Source organism: Pan paniscus, chromosome 11, assembly GCF_029289425.2.
Source record: "Pan paniscus chromosome 11, NHGRI_mPanPan1-v2.0_pri, whole genome shotgun sequence".
NCBI classification, from domain to species: Eukaryota; Metazoa; Chordata; class Mammalia; order Primates; family Hominidae; genus Pan; species Pan paniscus.
In genome coordinates, this window is record NC_073260.2 from 11096788 (window position 1) to 11114953 (window position 18166).

General features: G+C 57.7%; 1 protein-coding gene and 1 non-coding gene across 6 annotated transcripts in view; one reads left to right on the forward strand and one right to left on the reverse strand.

The window, feature by feature from the left end:
• Positions 1-557: 557 nt before the first annotated feature.
• Positions 558-18166, reverse strand: part of DNM1 (dynamin 1) — a 51885-nt gene continuing 34276 nt past the window's right edge. For 2 of the 5 annotated variants that reach the window (XM_034929153.3, XM_034929154.3), the window contains exons 12-22: positions 16342-16412; positions 16070-16121; positions 15853-15864; positions 13504-13617; positions 9343-9452; positions 8322-8433; positions 7873-7884; positions 7055-7225; positions 5445-5686; positions 4861-5076; positions 558-1148 (exon numbers count right to left, since the gene is read on the reverse strand). In XM_034929153.3, the coding sequence (XP_034785044.1) occupies positions 1088-1148; positions 4861-5076; positions 5445-5686; positions 7055-7225; positions 7873-7884; positions 8322-8433; positions 9343-9452; positions 13504-13617; positions 15853-15864; positions 16070-16121; positions 16342-16412 (1173 nt within the window). In that variant the 3' untranslated portion in view covers positions 558-1087. Of the gene's footprint in view, positions 1797-3414; positions 3417-4860; positions 5077-5444; positions 5687-7054; positions 7226-7872; positions 7885-8321; positions 8434-9342; positions 9453-13503; positions 13618-15852; positions 15865-16069; positions 16122-16341; positions 16413-18166 lie in introns of all 5 variants that reach the window. The other 3 variants (XM_034929152.3, XM_063594184.1, XM_063594183.1) reach the window with 3 other exon arrangements.
• Positions 11041-11100, forward strand: MIR199B (microRNA mir-199b). The gene has a single exon (NR_163083.1). It is a non-coding gene; the product is annotated as a microRNA mir-199b (primary transcript).

The window sequence follows — 18166 nt, forward strand, 5'->3', positions numbered from 1 at the left end:
TCTCACTGGGTCCTGGAGTTTGTGCCACTGAACAGGGAGCCCCAGAGTGTCTGAGCATGTGCAGCTGGGCTGTTGGGACCTTCCAGGCCTGTTACCTGTATGCTGCCTGGTGACATCTCGGGGATTACACGGGGACTACCATGGTACCTATGGGGACAGTTTGGCCCCGATGGCCAACAGGCTCAGAAGCCTGATCTAGCGGTGGCCAGGAAGACAGGATGCCAGCACCCAAGGGCACTGACTTCCATCCAGCCCAAGTGTCTTCCATTCTGTCCCCCTGCCTCCCTCGCCTGCCTGAGCCTGGTGGCCTGTTCTGTCGGTCCCTCCAGAATGCCGGCCGCCCTGCCGGCGCCCTCCAGGCTGAGTTAATGGCCCTGCCCCCTAGTGGCCAGAGCCCGCTTCACAGGATGAGAGCCCCCTAAGCTCCAGGGGCTTTCCAGGAAAAATGTCCCTTGGAAAAGATGTGGTCTTTTCACCACCCCCAGCAGCACCCTAGTAATGGCTTAGCCCTTCCCCTCCCCTGAGCTCCAGAGAGAACACAACCAGCAGAGGAGACATTCCCCATCATCCAGAAATGGGTTTTATTCTCAGCCGAGGGACAGCAGGACTGGTAGAGACTGTCAGGCCACACGGCTGCCTGCACAGCACCCCCATGCTTGGTAGGGGGTGGGAGGGATGGTGGGGGCTGGCTGTCCACAGGCCGGGCATGACAAGGAGGCTCACTGGAGGTGGCACACTTTGGAGTGGGATGTCGGGGGACAGCGTTCTCTTGTAGTTGGGCCACAAGACTCCACAAGGATAGCACAGTGACTGATTCCCAGCGCTAGAGGCGAGGCGGTTGGCCATGTGTAGGTGTGTATATATATGAGTATTTATAGATATTTATAGAACAGGGCAAGGGCATACCACAGAAGGGGCACAAGTTTTCACCAACGGTCACGCCTGAATGTATCAGCTCACCACTACAACAGATTAAGTCACAGATGAAGGGGGCTGGCTTTGGGGCTGGGGGAGCCACTGTCAAGTCACAGGACAGCCGTCCAGGCAGGCTTGGAAAGGGAGGTCTCCGAGAAGAGGAGGGATCTGTTTAGAGGTCGAAGGGGGGCCTGGGGCTCTCAGGACGGGATGGACTTGCCTGACCCGATCGGCTGGCAGTTGGAGAGAAAGCAGAGAGAAAACGGGAGAGAAAAGCGAGGAGAGAGCTGGTAAGGCAAGCGCAGCACACGGCCGGGGCCGGCCGCGCCGCAGCACTGGTGGGAGGGCCGGGGAGGGGAGGGTGCAGGTGTGCGTGTGGCAAGGTTCCTGGAAAAGGGGCTGGAAGGGAAAGGGGAGGAAGATGGAGGGAGGAGCCGTAGCTTCACAGATAGCGCCTGGGGGCTGTGGCGGCCCTCCCCACCCCACACATGCTGGCCTCTCACATGGCACCCAGGCAGGGCACCCGCAGTTCAGGCTGATGCTCGGCCCCCTCGGGCTTCCCTCTTCTCTGGTCACCCTGTCTTCCAACCCACTGGCCTGGGGCCACCCCTTGCCTTGGGGAGCCCCATGCAACAGCCACCAGGCCTGATAGAGAAAGAACACTGCTTGAACCAGGAGGGTGAAACTAAAAGGGATGGCTGGAGGGAGCGCCGGAGGCCCCTCTGGGTGTTCAGAAAACCCAGGACCCTCTGAAGGGACCCTGGGGGAGGCAGGGAGGGCAGGCAGCCAGATGCCAGTGGCCATAGACTTATAAGTCTAAGAGGGGAGCCTCAGCTGGTCGGGGGGCTGCAGGTCGCGTAGGTGAGGCTGGGCCCTTCCTGCTGGGAAAAGCAGAAGAGCGAGAGTCAGTGGCAGGAGAATGGGGGGTGGGCTCACTGGGCGGAGCCCAGCTGGGCCAGCAGGCACGGTCGTCCCCTTGGCTGAATGGCACAAGTGACCCTAGGAGCAACAGGCCAAGGTGCGTGAGCCCGCTGGCTGGCTACGGTGCTTCAGCTGGGGCCAGGGACACTGCCTTCAGTCACACTAGCAGCTATGACGGTACCTGGGAGGGAGGGAAGGGGGCTGTGTGTCCCTGCCTGGCCTGTGAGGTATGTCGTGGGATGACCGTGTGTATGGGACTCTCAAGTTTTACCCTAGGTCACCACTGGATTGCTGGCAGATAGAGGAGGTGGGACCCTGACTATCACCCCTGCTCTACGGTGGATTTGGCTCTCAGCACTCCCAGGCTGGGAGCTGGATGCCCTACCCAGGGAGCATGACTCAGACTGCACACCAGGCACGGTGTGCCCAGGATGACGTTCCTAGGCCTCTGGCCGCCTCAGAGTCCAGCCCCACACATGACCCCTCCAAGCTCCCAGCCTTTACACCATAAACCACGAGCTCTCTGCCCTCTCTGACGGCTCCAGAGAGCACCCATGTCTGCCAGCTTGGGCGCGGAGCCTGTTCCAAGAGCCTCCAGGCTCAGCCATGGAGGCCTTGGGCAGTGGCACTGAGTCCCGAGGCTCGCAGGGAAGGGAGGTGAGAGAGCCAGCGGCACAAGGACAGAAAGAGGAAAGAGCAAGTCTGCAGCTGCAGAAGGGAGGGGCGGGGAGCCTGGCTCTGAGGTCCCAGGTGCGCGCCCCGTGTGGAGCTAGTGCAGCGGGGCAGACACACCGTTCATGCAGCAGGCGGTGAGGCATGTACCTACCATGGCTGACGCTCCTCAGGGGTCACTGATAGTGATTCTGAAAGACAGCACGAAATCAACATGGCAGTTCACACGCACGGGTGGGGCAGGCCTGGGGGTGGGGGACACACACACGCACACGCCCGGGCGTGCACACACATGCTGTGAGGCCCCATGGCCCACATGCACACGCTAACACACATGCCCACAAACAACACGCATACGCCTCCTTCCCCGCCACCTCCCAGTGCCCAGCACCCTCACTGGCCGGCGGCGCGTGCAGCATGGATCTGGGGCATGCAGCCACTCAGCACACTGAAGCACACGTGTGGGCAGAGTCACAACACAGAAGCTCACCCGCACACAGAGGCATTTGCACCAGCTCCCTGCACACTCGTGCCTGGTGTGCTTAGGGGACCACCCGTGCTGCTCATGGAGATAGGGCTTGCTCACTAATGTCCAGCTGTCATTTCTCCACCTAACAGCCTTCTGTGGTTCCCTACTGCCCACAGCATTGAGCCCCAACAAGTCAAACTTTTCAGACTTTGAAGGTTCTCCACCTTATGCCCCACCCTGCCTACAGAGCTCTTCCTCATTCTGTCTCTGTTCTCTGCTTTGTCCAGTGGCTGTCCTCGTTGCAGCCCACACTACACCTCTGCCCACACTGCAGCTCTTGGCCCAGATACCCTCCTGATTCCTTGCCACGTAAGCCTATCTCAGCCATGCCTCAGACTGCACTGAAGTCAGGTTGCCTTGAAGAAGCTCTCCCAGACTGCTCTTTTCCCCAAGGTAGGGTCATGATTCGCCAAATGTTTCATGTGTGTTAGCAAGACTGGAGTTGGGGCAGGCATCAAACCTTACATCACAGATTTCACACCGCACCATAGACCTGGGTGCCAAATACCCTGAAGAATCTGAACTCACGTTGGCGGTTAGCAAAGTGCTCCTATGGCTGCATCTGCAGTTAACACAGCATCCCTATAGCCACTGTCTCCCTCGATCCCCACAACCACCCTGGGAAAAAGGCAGAATGTCATCATTTGATAGAAGGGATGCTGAGGCTCTGGGAGGGGAAGAGACGTGTCTAAAGGCCCAGGGTGAAGCAGCATCTCTGGACTCCCAGTCCAGTCCTCTTGCCCAATACCATGCTGCTTGCCTCTACGCATCTGCTTCGGTCATCAGAGCATCATAGGGCAAGCCCCAATCCCTGCCTCATTTTGGTTTATGGGTGCTAGACCGACAGCCCTACCCTCCAGCCATGCAGAAACAAAACAGATGCTATTGTTCTGCTGTGTTCTTCCTTGGAGAATGTGGCCAGTGGAAACAGGGCAGACTGGGAATTGGAGTGAACTTCCTTGAAAGAGAGTCATGGGTCAAGAAGGTCAAGCCAAAGGATGTAGTAGAAAGCTTTTCCCTAGAAATCTTTGGGAATGAAGCAGGCTTCAAGCACTCCCATCCCTGCCCCTGCCGCCACCCCTACCACATTGGTTTAGACTGGGTAGGGCCAGAAGTCGGGGGGGGGGCGTGGTGGGGGGGGAGGAAAAAAGCCATCAGATTGCCCACGGCCCCAGGCTGCTTCCCCAGCTGCTCCTGTCCTAGCCCGGGCCTGGGTGCCATGCTTACACTCTCACACTCGTGTGCACGCCCACACACACATCACACACCTTTCTAGTCACACAGTCACAGCCTGGCCTCTGCTCCTGTGGGCCAGTGGCTGGACACCCCCTGGGATGGCTCAAAGGAGTCAGGGCTGGGAAGTGGGGACATCAGGGTAGCTGAAGGAAATCCACACACTCAGAGCAGATCGGGGTTCAGACTCAGACCTAAGGTAGGCTCCCCAGGGGCTGGGAGAGGAATTGGACGGAATGGAGGATGGAGGACAGCAAGAAGAAACGAGGAGGAATGCAACGTGTGGGCGGCCGCCAAGAGTGAAAATAGAGGGAAGCGCCATGCAAGTGCTGGAAAGAAGGGGGCAGGTGGGACGAGCCCCACAGCCCCCTCCCCAGAAACGACCACCTCCGGGACTCAGCGCTCCCTCGGGGGCAGGCTCCGCCAGCCCTCGGCCACACGTGGCGTGGCTCCGGCACCCAGAGTCCGATTGCCTGGGATAGAAACGGCCGGTTCTGGCGGCCAGGTCCGATGCTCTGGAATCCAGCCCCATTTCCCTCCCGGCCACGCCCGTCCGGCAGCCTCTCCAGCCGCATTCAGCCCCTACTCACCTGGGGACCCCGGGCGGGGCGCGGTTGGGGCGCGAGGGCACCTGAGGGGGAGGGCCGAAAGGGTCAGGGGAAGCCCCCGGCCTGGAGGGCACGGGGGGCGCCCCCCCCAGGGCGGACCCAGCAGGCGGAGGCCCAGGAGCAGGGCCCCGGGACCCGGGCCGGGCTGGGGGCACGGCGGGGGCTCGGCGCTGCGGCGTGGGGCTGGACGTGGGCGACCTGAGGGCGACAGGGAGCGAGGAACAAGTAGAGGCGAGATGAGCAGCTCCGCCCACCCAGAGGCCCCGCCCCAGCCCAGTGCTGGCCACGCCCATGCACGCAAGCCCCTCCCTGCCGCACCCCTAAGGCGGTCGCCGGAGCTTAAGCCCCGCCCCCAGCGGCGCCAACGCCCCAGCTCCACCCAGCCTTGCAGCCAGCTCTCCACGGCAAGCCCCGCCCCGCGACAAGCCCCGCCCTCTCTAAGCTCCGCCCCTCGCTCCAGGTGGGAGCCACCCCGGTGACGCGGGCGCGCCACTGCCCGGTCCCGGCATTCCTCCCGCGGGCCCCGGGCTGGGGGGCTTTGGGGCCGTGGGGGCCGGCCCTGGTACCTGCGTCCGGCCGGTACGCTCTGCACCTGCAGCCAGGAGTCGTCCACGGGCGGGGGCATGGGCGTGCTGACGGTGGTCGTGTTGATGTCGCCGATGATGCTGAGCGCCTCCTTCAGTGCGTGGTACATGCGCAGCATCTCGTCGCGCCGCTGTGCCTGCTCCGCCGACTCCTCCATCAGCGTGTTCTGGTCCCCACACGAGTACAGGTTGGCCAGCAGCTCCGAGAAGATGAACTCCTTGGTCTGCGAGTAGGCAAAGAGGGAAGGAGGTGGGGACCTGATGCCTGTGCCGCCCTGGCTGCCCTGGCCGCCCCACCGGGCCCTGCTGGGACTGTGAGCTGGTGTGGCTTTTCAGACGCGGCTCCTACACTGCGTAGACTGGAAGATTCGCCTCCCCACCGCGCTTTTCTCACTCAGATGAGGACACTGAGGTCCACAGGAAAAGTCATCTGACCAAGGTCACAGAACCGGGAGGGACTTAGGACCTATCATGCCACCAGAACTCTTGTCTACTCAGTTTTTGTTTTTTGTTTTTTTCCTGGAGATAGGGTCTCGCTCTTTCACCAGGCTGGAGTACAGTAGGGAGATTACCACTCACTGTAGCCTCAACCTCCTGGGCTCAAAGTTATCTTCCAATGTCAGCCTCTCCAGTAGCTAGGACTACAGGCACGTGCTGCCACCAACCCCAGCTATTCTTTTTTTTTTTTTTGAGACGGAGTTTCACTCTTGTTACCCACGCTGGAGTGTAATGGCACAATCTCAGCTCACCACAACCTCCGCCTCCCGGGTTCAAGCAATTCTCCTGCCTCAGCCTCCTGAGTAGCTGGGATTACAGGCATGTGCCACCACGCCCGGCTAATTTTGTATTTTTAATAGAGATGCGGTTTCTCCATGTTGGTCAGGCTGGTCTCAAACTCCCAACTTCAGGTGATCTGCGCACCTCGGCCTACCAAAGTGCTGGGATTACAGGCATGAACTACCGCGCCCGGCCAACCCCCGCTATTCTTTAAAATTTTTGTGTAGAGACAAGGTCTCACTGTGTTGCCCAAGCTGGTCTTGAACTCCTGGGCTCAAGTGATCCTCCTGCCTTGTCCTCCCAAAGTGCTGGGATTACAGGCATGAGCCACCGTGCACAGCCCCTCATTATATTTCTTCTTCTTTTTTTTTTTTTTGAGATGGAGTCTCGCTCTGTCGGCCAGGCTGGAGTGCAGTGGCAGGATCTCGGTTCACTGCAACCTCCGCCTCCTGGATTCAAGTGATTCTCCTGCCTCAGCCTCCCGAGTAGCTGCAATTACAGGCTCACGCTACCACACCTGGCTAATTTTTCTATTTTTAGTAGAGATGGGGTTTCACCATGTTGGCCAGGCTGGTCTTAAACTCCTGACCTCACGTGATCCACCTGCCTTGGCCTCCCAAAGTGCTGGGATTACAGGTGTGAGCCACCGCGCCCAGCCCCTCATTATATTTCTATTGGACAGCTCTGGTCTGGACCGTGCCTCCCTCCCTGGACGTGGTCCCATAGGGCTGGTTGGCATCTCCCCCAGGCCAACATGGCCGCCTGCATCCCCAGTGCCACAGGATTTCCCTGCCCCCATGCAGTGGAGCACGCACATTGTTAATCATGAGGTGCATGATGGTCTTGGGCATGAGGTCCCTCACGGTCTTGTTGACAATGGCCATGTATGAGTCCACAAGATTCCGGATGGTCTCCACTTGCCGCTCCAGCTGTGGATCCATGGAATGCATGAAGCTGTCGGAGCCATTCTCCTCGGTCTCGCTGGCCTGCCATGGAGAACACAAGGGCCTCAGGTGGCCAGGCCATGCAGCCAGGCTCCAGGCATCCCCAGGATCTCAGCCCCTCCAAGGGTACCCAGAATATTGAGGCACAGAGAGAAGCGACTGGCCTGAATACATACCCGGCTCCGCATCCCTGTGCCTCTCAGGGCCCTAGACTCCCCTGATTCACCCTTGTCTTGGTTCTGACTCTAGTGCCTAGAATTTGCCTCAATTTCCCAATCCAGAAATTATTATTATTATTATTTTAAGAAAGTCTTGCTTTGTCACCCAGGCTGGAGTGCAGTGGTGCTGTATTGGCTCATTGCAACCTCCTCCTGGGCTCAAGCGATTCTCCTGCCTCAGCCTCCTGAGTAGCTGGGACTACAGGCGCGCACCACCATGCCTGGCTAATTTTTGTATTTTTAGTAGAGATGGGGTTTCACCGTGTTGGCCAGGCTGGTCTCAAACTCCTGACCTTGTGATCCGCCCACCTCGGCCTCCCAAAGTGTTGGGTTTACAGGTGTGAGCCACTGCGCCTGGCCCCAATCCAGAAATTAGAAAAGAACATCTCCAGGTCCCTTGCTTGAAAACCTGGCTGGAGCTGGTGCCAGGCTGCAGATGCCTGGCAGGAGGCAAGAGAAGGGCACACTCACTTTCTCTTTGTCCTGGGAGGCCCACACACCAACATTGCCACCGCCGCCACCACCAGGGAGCACAGCCGAAGGAAACACAGAGAGGAAAAGGGGAGAGATTGAGTGAACCTGGGATACTGCACCCCAACTCTCAGGCTACTCTAGACATCGCCACAGTGAAATAGGGGAGAAAAGAGAAGGCAGTCACAAGAAACTACCATCATAGAAAGGGGATGCAGGAAATGCCATCTGCAACAGAGACAGAGACACAAAACTGCCACTGGAGAAGGATGGGAAGACCAGGAGACTTATCTCTGTTCCCACCCCCAGAGTGGGTAGGGGGGAGGATTCCTATTATTTCTGAGCCAAATAAGGGCTCGGAAACATGGCATGACTTGGCATCACTGAGGATGGTGCCCCAGGGGCCCTAGGATCATGCTTGCCCCTCCTCTCCTTGCCCTGCCACTCACCCCAACACGCTCAGGGTACACGCCAGCCCTCAGGAAGGAGGCCTTCCAGCTGTCCACCTCCTCCTGTGTCTCACAGGCCAGCTCCAGCTGCCGATAATCCTTGTAGACATTCCTGCAAGACAGGGCAGGCAGTGAGGGCAGATGGGCAAAGTCTGACCCTCCCTGGGGGTTAAGGGCATGCCCAGACTTTGGGGTCAACATGCCTGAGGCCAGCTCATTTCCCAGCTGTGTGACCCTGTGCAAGTCCCTTCCTCTCTCTCAGCCTCAGTTTCCTCACTGGGAAGATGGGTTAATAATAATTCCTGCCTCCTTGGGTCACTGAGGATTCAGTGAAGTGAGTGGTAAAATGCTTAGAAGGGGACTGGACCTTTGACAAGAGGACAACCATAGTCAGTGAAGTCTCTAGCTTGGGGCCCAGATCCCACCAGCTTTCTCCGTGGCTCTCTAAGGACCCCTCTGATGGCAGCTGGACTGAACCCTCATCTCCGAGTAGCAGAGGGCCCACTAGAGTCAGCCTTGGGTCAGGAAGGAAGAGGACTAGTACTGCCACCACCCTATAGGAAAGACAGCAGGAGAAGAGGACCAGGCCTGACTAGGGCCCTTTGGCTCCAGTGCCTGGCAGAGTGTCTCATGAAGAGCATGCACTATACCAGTGACTATGGAAGGGAGGAAGGGACGGAGGGAGGGAGGGAAGGGGAGAATGGAAGGAAGGGAGGAAGGGAGGGAGGGAGGAAGGAGGGAAGAAAAAAGGGAGGGAGGGAGGGAGGGAGGAAAGGAGGGAGGATGGAAGGAAGGAAGGGAGGAAGGAAAAGAGGGAGGGAAGGAGGAGGGAAGGGGAGGGGATGGGAGATCTTGACATGATGTCTAGCTCAAAGCAGGAACTCAATAAGCATCTGTCAGTGGATGGCTTGCTGTGGGGCCTAGGGGAGGTTCCTCTCCTCCCTGGATCCCTGTACCCAGCTTCTACTCAGTGAGGGTGGTTTTGGGGCTGCAGCAGCCACAGCCAGGGGCAGGCAGGCACCTCTGCTCCGTGTTAAAGAGGGCAAAGATATGCTTGCTCGACATAAAGCCCTTCTCCACGTCCCGCAGCTTGAGGTTGTCCACAGACAGCATGTATTTCTTCTCTTTCTCCTGTGGGTGCAGGTAGGAGCAATGGGGTGAGGTTGGCACTGTTCTCTGCCACACCTCACTCTCTAAGAGTCCGCCTGACTGGCCCAGGGCTTCTAAGCATCAGCCCCCTCCCACTGCGAAGGTGCAGCTAGATAAAAGCCTGGCCACGGACCGTAGGCCTCCTGGGCACCGCCGACCCCCACAGAGCCAGTCCCACCAGCTCTGCATATATGCCGGAGGCCAGGGGGCTGGTGAGGGGTGGGGAGGCTGAGAGTGGCTCCCACAATCCCTCCCCAGGCAAGTCCTGGATACAAGCCAGGCCAGCCTCAGGCAGGGACCGCACACTCAGGCCTCTCTCGCCCCCGGCCTGGCCGCCTCTGACTTCATTTCCTGACTGCAGAGACCAGGAAGGGGGGCCACCAGACCCGGCGGCTTCAAAGGGCCGGCTCAGCCCACTCCCCCGAGCTCCCCATGTGTTAGCAATAAGGCAGCCAGCACCAGCCTGGAGATGGTGTGCCTGTGTGTGCAACATGTGTGTAGTTGTGTGTTTGTGCCAACACATGCAAGCCCAAGTACATATCCTATCAGCTATTGTGTGTGTGTGCACATGTGTATCTGGGGAGGTGCCCAGCATGAACCATGTGTCAGTGTCAGCGTGTCTGCATCTCAGTGTGGATGTGTGCACACTTTGTGGATGTGTGTGGCAATTGTGCGAGCCTACATGTTTGCAGAGCCATGCCTGTGGACTTATACTGGGGTACACATCTTACCTGCACACCGTGGTACAATGGGCTGTGTGTTTGATTTATCTAGAGCTGTCTGGGAGGAGTTATGTGTATCTGTGCACAGGCGTGTGGGGTGCTAGGCCCATATGTGTGCTCAGTGTGGGCACATGTGTATGTAGGCTGCTGTGTCCCAGGGGAGGGGTTCAGGGATCTGGGGAGGAGGTACCCCAGGATGGGGCTCTGGGAGAGGGGAGGGGTTTTTGTCACCCATGCCCTACTTGTTCACGGGGGTCGTCTGTGTGGGCCTCGGGGACTCAAAGAGGTTGGGCATGAGCCTTGCCTAGGATCTCAGGTGGGGGGCTGGGTTTAGGGGGACCTTGCTCCCCCGTCCTGGCGTCATCCCGCCCACCCCTTTCTGCCCCCAACGCCCCCCTGGCCCATGCAGCCACATAAAGCCCTCTTTATGCCAGGCGGGTGGCCGGGAGCCCCAGAGGGTGGCTGGGGGAGGAGAGGAGGAAGTTGCACACACGGCCAGGGAACATCTGGAACCGTTCGAGAGAGGCCCCGCCACCACCCGCCCTGTGCTCCGGGGTTGGACACTAGGTAGGAGCGGCCTCCTCCCCCCACCCCTCCCTTCCTGCCGGCCGGCCCCCTCCTCAGGCCCCTCCTTCTCAGCCCCAGCTCCCGCTCACCCCTGCCACGTCAAAGGAGGCAGAAGGGGAGTTGGGAGCAGAGAGGGGACCACGGGCTGGCTGGTCTGGGGCTAGGGGGACACGGGCTGGGGTTGGGGGGTTCTCGGATCTCCAGGGGATGGGGCTGAAGCGCCCACCGGATGGACAGACACTGCTGCCTGGATGGACCAGAGGACACCTCCACTCCGTCTACCCAGTGTTTAGACTATCTGTTCAGGACTCCCAAATTGTACAGTAGTCTGCACATTGGTTAGGCTGGGCTGGGTTAGACCCTCGGCACCGCCGCCACTGGAGAGCTGGACCGACCCCTGCCTGCCATCCCAGAACCGGAGCCTGGAGCCAGGGGGTTGGGGCACAGGGCGGGCTGGGAGGAGGCACAGATGGATGGGGGTGCCACCCTGCTGTGGGACTGGTTGGGGGTAGCGGTGATGGGGGAAGGGTGGCCGAGGAAGACTGAGAGGATGGGGGGGTCAATGGGGACTGGGGATGTGGGCAGCCGCCGGTCTGCCCAAAGAGCCTCCCTCACCCCAAAACCTGAGGGCTGGTGGTTGAGTAGAGAAGTACAGACCACTCTCCCACCAGCCTGGACCACCTCCACATCCCCAGTGGTCCTAGTGCAAGAATCCACTCACATTCAACACACACGCACCTTGACACTCACAGCCCCAGAACTCACACACATGAGCACCCCCACACTTTCAATCTCACACCCATGTCCCACACGGACACACACAAGTGCATGCACACACACCCATACACACCCTCACAACTGGAACACTCCCGCCATCCTCACATCCCAAAGACATACATAGATTCTCAAACACCCCATACTCACACCCTCCCTCCTAGAGCCCCCTCCCCACACACACCTGCTTTTACACCCCAAGCACAGGCAGGTGCCCAGAGTCACTCCCCAGGCACACAGATTTCACCCCCAGATGCAAATGCAGACCACATATTCCAAACACACCTAGATGCTTATACCCCAATCACACTCCTAAAAAACACCCACACACCAGACCCACAAGCCACACACACACACACACACACACACACACAAACACACCCCGCCTCCCAGCACCCACAGCCCACAGCTCACTCCCATCTCCCCACATATGATTCTCAGAGCTGTTTTCGTACACGACTTAACTCAGATGTACACAAAAGCTCCAGAAAGGCCTGCAGGCTCAGGCATGAGATCAGGGGACCCCCTCAGTGGCACGTGCCCCTCCCCCACAGTGTCACCCGGTCTCAGGCCCTCAGCCCCAGGTCACACGGTCTCCCTGGCCCTGAGTAAGGAACCTCAACATGGGAGACCCCAAACCCATGGGGGCATCTAGGGAGCCTGCAGAGAGACCGGCAGGAAACCACCCCCCACCCGCACCCCATGCCACTGCACACTCCATCCCTTCCAGGGGCCCCCATGGTGGGGGAGGCCAGGGTTGGGGTAATGAGGTCCAGATGGCTTGGCGCCCCCGCCAGTGACGACAGAGGGCCCCTCCCAAGGTGGAGAGTTGGGGCCCCTGCCCAGGACAAACTTGGAGGAGACAGGGACCTGGGAGGGGGCTTGGAGGCCAAAATCACAGGCCCCACCCAGAGCCCCGCTCCCCCGTTGAGGATGCTGTAGCCTCCAACAGCCCCCTCAGGAAGAAGAGGGTCCCTTCCCCCACTCCTTGGCCAGCTGGAGTTCATTACCACAAGCCCACCCCCAGCCCTCCCCATTCTCTCTGGTCACCTCTGGAATCCAGATGTGAAAGCCAAATAGACTCATTCTTAAAGGAGACCAGCAACGGGGGAAGGAGGTGGCAGGGGCTTCTGTGCACCCTAGTGGGCGGGGAGGGGTTTTTTGTGGCACCTCGGCAGAGCCCCCACACTCCTTGCCCCTCAGCCTGAGGGCACCCTGGTCATTTCCCTTGGACTGCAGGGGTCTAGGGGACTGGGGTGCAGGGGTTAACCGGGTGTCTGGCAGCTGGACTTGTGTGTGTCATGGGCCTGTGGGGGCCACGGAGGAGGCGGCACGCCCTGCAGCGGGAAAACAGGAAGGCTGCTGGGCCGCAGGGTCAGGGAGGGGCACCCAAGGCCCCTGCCCACCCTCCCCAGGGCGCTTAGCCCCAGGCTCCTCAGTCCTGCCAAGCTACCTTCTCCTTCCAACCTGGGTGAGAGGGTGCCTCCCCCTGAACCCCCAGGGTCACCTGCCTTGGACCCTTGCATCCCAACTCCACCCGTGGATCCTTTTTTTTTGAGATGGAGTCTCACTCTGTTGCCCAGGCTGGAGTGCAATGGTGCGATCTCGGCTCACTGCAACCTCCGCCTCCCGGGTTCAAGGCATTCTTGTGTCTCAGCCTCCCTAGTAGCTGGGATTACAGGCGCCCGCCAACACACCTGGTTGATTTTTGTATTTTTAGTAGAGATGGGGTTTCACCATTTTGGCCGGGCTGGTCTCGGACTCCTGACCGCAGGTGATCCACCTGCCTCGGCCTCCCAAAGTGCTGGGATTATAGGTGTGAGCCACCACGCCCAGCCTGCCCACGGATCTTTGACGAGACATTTTAAAACCCTATTCCATGGTCTAGCCCACTCCAAGCCCATGGGAGGGTCTGAGCCTGACTCTGTCCACCAGCCCAGCCCCTTGATGACCACTGGCCCTTGACTCACCTCATCATCCTTGTACCAGGACAGATTCTCAGCAGTCAGCACAAACCAGTACTCCTTGGAGCCCCCTTTCATGATGCCAATATTATTGATAGTCAGCCAGCCCTTGCGGATGACCTGGAGGGTGATGGGGCAGGAGGTCAGTGGACAGGGCCTGAGCCTCCCCATGGGGGATGGGGTAGGCAAAGAGAGGCATTCGAAACCCCACCCCTCTCCCAGCTCTCGGAGGCCTGGCAGTCAGGGAGGGTGGGGGCCAGACCTGCCTTGGTTTGAACCACAAGTGAACAGAGTGGAAGACAGAGGAAGGCAGAGATCAGCTCAGGATAAAGAGCCTTTGACAGGCAGACCTGGCCGAGTTAAGGGACTGGAGGCCTGGGTAGGGGATGAGCTCCCTGTCACTAAAAGTATGCAAGCAGAGTTTATGGGGCCGACTGGGGAAGCCAACTGCGAGTCTTGGAAGCTTAAGGTCTCATCTGTTCTGAGATGTGTTTCTGACTTTACACATGCTGCTGCCGCCTCTGCCTAGAAAGCACTTTTTCCTTTTTGCCTGGCGAATTCCTACTCAGCCTTTGAGTATCAGCTCAGGATTCACATTCTCAGGCAGCCCCTTCCTGGCCCCCAGTATAAATCAGGATTCCCATAATGATCTTTGATCACTCCCTGAAGTCGACTTCTGTAACAAGGGCTTCGATTTTTAATTAACTTCTCTGCGTGCGTGTGTGTGATTATCTGTCGATGCAGCCTCCCCTGCTAAATCATGAACTGTTGGTCACTAGTACATCCCAGCACCTTGCAGAGGGCCTGGCAGATAGTAAGTGATCAATACATATTTGTAGTATGAATAAATAAAAGCTATGATAGTATGGTTCTAAGGGTCTTTGGCTCCAGGTCCCCAGGGGCAAGGGCTGAGCCACAAAGTGCCTAGAGTAACAAGCTAAGGTCCCTTTTCATGGCAGGAAGCAGCTGTCCCCAGGACTGTCCAGAGCCATGGCCACAGTCCAGGGCCTGTGGATTCTACTTCAGGGGTAGGGTCACTGGCCAGGTACTGGCCATGGGTCAGACCGAGAGGATGAGGCAGCTGCTTCTGCTCCCTCCTGGACGCTGACCTCCCCAGCTTCTTCTCTGAGCATCCAGAGAAGACCCAAGGAGGCCTGGGGCTGGCGGCAAAGCCCTCTGGGGCCAGGCTTGCTTCTGGAGCCCTCCTTATGCCTCTCTGGTTCCCTGAGAACCTCGCTGAGAACCCAAGCTGCACAGCCCAGCAGCAGGTGAGCTGAGGGGAGACAACCAGCTGCCTCTCTCACCCCTTCCTGATCAGGCGAGGATCCCCACAGGGTCTTGTCACTGTCTTTGGAATTGAGTCCACTGTGTCCCAGGATGTGACCAGCAGATCTTGCCACCTGTTCCCCACCCTAACTTGTAGTCTTTGTCCTCCCGCTTGGCCACACCCAGCCCTGAACTCCTCTCTGCTCATCCTAAGCCCTCTCTGCAGCCCCGCACCAGGGACCTCCTGCTCTCCCAACTCCCACCCTGCATGGAGCTCTCAGGGGCCTTAGCTGGGCCCTACCAGCAGGCCCAGGTCTCCACGTCCTGTCCAGGGGCCAGCACCGTGTAGGCACCAGCTAGTGTTGGCTGAATTGAATTGTCCTGATACTACATTCATTCCTCCCTTCATTCTGTTGAGCACCTACTGCGTGCCAGGCTAGGGGCTTGAGCTGAGGATTTAATGATAAACGGGACAGACTCAGCCCTCCCCTTATGGGGCCTGGGAAGGAAATAGACATTAAGCCAATAATCACATAAACACCTAGAGTCTTACAAAGAAACTACGGCCTCTGGAACCTATGGAAAGAAAAGCTGAGGACCCTCGGGCTCATGTGTACAACTGAGCAAGCGCTTCTGACGAGGGATGCTTCCGCAGACATCTAAGGACAGAGAGCAGGACGCCAGGTGAGCAGTGACTTCTTGACTTCTCTTGACTTCTCGTTCGTCTCTTCATTCAAGTCCGGAGGCGATGGCTGTCAGCTTCTTAAAAATGTGTCTTGCTCACATGCATCCATCCATCCAACAGATGTTTAAGGAGCACCTACTCCGTGCCAGGCCCAGCCTTCTCACCCACCCAGCCCCACACGGTCTAGCTCTGCCTGAAGTAGGTGCTTGGCTCGTGCACACAGATGGACGGGTGGATGCGGCTGGGCCTGCCTCTGGCCTGAGGGCAGGTGTGAAATGCCAGGGGCTGGTGTGTACAAGCAGCTTCAGCCAAAGGGTGCCCTCCTACCCGTTGCAGATCCCCACTGCCGATGGACCCTCCGCCCCCTCACTACACAAGCCGAGAGCCCCAGTCCTGGTACTCACCAGAATCTCATCCTGCAAAGAGGTAACCATAGCAACCACGAGAGGCATCGGGGAGAGAGGAGAGAGGGTTACTGAGGCAGAGTGGGAGGCTTGTGGCTGGCAGCTGACAGGTCCCTGGCCCCCGTGGGACCCTTCCCCTCAGGGAAGGGGGCTCTCAGAGTCTGGTGTCCGTCCGGCACCCTCCATCCCTCGGGCTGGGGTGCTGGGCCCCACTCACCTGGTTCCCTGAAGTCTTCTTCTTGTTCATCTGGTTGCTCCTCTGCTGAGCACTAATGGGAGGGAGGGGAGGAGTCTCAGAACTTCTCTCAAGAGGCCCAGCTCTACTGCCCACTGCTTAGTGGGCACAGGACCCAGAGGGTTAACCTAGCAGACCTGGGCTCTACACACACACACACACACACACACACACACGCACACACACACACACACACACACACGTTACCTTCTCTGCCCAGGGAGCACTCACTTTTTGCCTGGGGGAGCACTCACTTGGCAAAGCCTATGAAGTCCTCATGGTTGGTGTTCATGTAAGCCAGCTCGATATCGATGAGAAGCATGACCTTCAAGGATACATAGGTTGGTGGGCAAGCGGAAAAGACACCACAAAGTTTTAAAACGCAGGGCAAGCTGGGAGAAAAGTACTTGCAGCACATATAGGAGGTTAGTATCCATAATAAATATAGTCCCTACCATCAGTGAAAGACAAAAGCTGAGCGTGGTGGCTCACACCTGTAATCCCAGCACTTTGGGAGGTGGAAGTGGGAGGATTGCTTGAGCCTAGGAGTTCAAGACCAGCCTGGGCAACATAGGGAGACCTGTCTCTACCAAAAAATACAAATGTTAGCTAGGCATGGTGGCATGTGCCTGTAGTCCCAGCTACTTGGGAGGCTGAGGCGGGAGGATTGATTGAGCCCAGGAAGTTGAGGCTGCAGTGAGCCAAGATTGCACCACTGCACTCCAGCCTAGAAGACAGAGCAAAACCCTGAGAGAAAAGAAGAGAGGAGAGGAGAGGATGAAAGAAAGAAAGAAAATCACAAATTGGCCAGGTGCGGTGGCTCACGCCTGTAATCCCAGCACTTTGGGAGGCTGAGGTGGGTGGATCACAAGGTCAGGAGATCGAGACCATCCTGCCTAACACGGTGAAACCCCGTCTCTACTAAAAATACAAAAAATTAGCCGGGCGTGGTGGCGGGCTCCTGTAGTCCCAGCTACTTGGGAGGCTGAGGCAGGAGAATGGTGTGAGCCCAGGAGGTGGAGCTTGCAGTGAGCTGAGATGGCACCACTGCACTCCAGCCTGGATGACAGAGTGAGACTCCACCTCAAAAGAAAAAAAAAAAAAAAAAGAAAATCACAAATCAAAATAGTCAAGAACATGATGAATAATTCATAGAAGAAATGCATACATCCACTAAGGATATGTAAAAAATCCTTACTCTCATTAATAAAGAAATATAGGTTAAAAATGAGGCTTTTAGCCAGGCGCAGTGGCTCATGCCTGTAATCCCAGTGCTTTGGGAGGCCGAAGTGGGCGGATCACCTGAGGTCAGGAGTTCGAGACCAGCCTGACCAACATGGAGAAATCCCGTCTCTACTAAAAATACAAAATTAGATGGGCATGGTGGCACATGCCTGTAATCCCAGCTACTTGGGAGGCTAAGGCAGGGGAATCACTTGAACTCAGGAGGCGGAGATTGCAGTGAGCCGAGATTGTGCCATTGCACTCCAGCCTGGGCAACAAGAGCGAAACTCTGTCACAAACAAACAAACAAACAAACAAACAGAGGCTTTTTAAATGATCAGCATGACACAAGTGTTGGGAAATGAGCTCTCTCATATATTGTTGATGGAAGTGTAAATCAGCATCACCTTCTCTGAGGGCAATTTGGCAATATTTAACAACATTAAAATGCACAGGGCCGGGTGTGGTGGCTCATGCCTGTAATCCCAGCATTTTGGGAGGCCTAGGCAGGAGGATTGCTTGAACCTAGGAATTCAAGACCAACCTGGGAAACATGGAGAAACCCTGTCTCTACAAAAAATAGAAAAATTAGCCAGGTGTGGTGGTGTACGCCTGTGGTCCCAGCTACTTGGGAAGCTGAGGTGGGAGGATCGTTTGAGCCCAGGGATGCAGAGGTTGCAGTGAGCCATAATGGCACCACTACACTCCAGCCTGGGCGTCACAGCGAGACCCTGTCTCAAAACAAACAAACAAACAATGCACATATTCACTTCCAGAATTGTATCTCACAGATACACTCATCAAGTGAGCAAAGATACATGAGCCAGAGTATTCAAAGCAGTACAGTTTGTAATA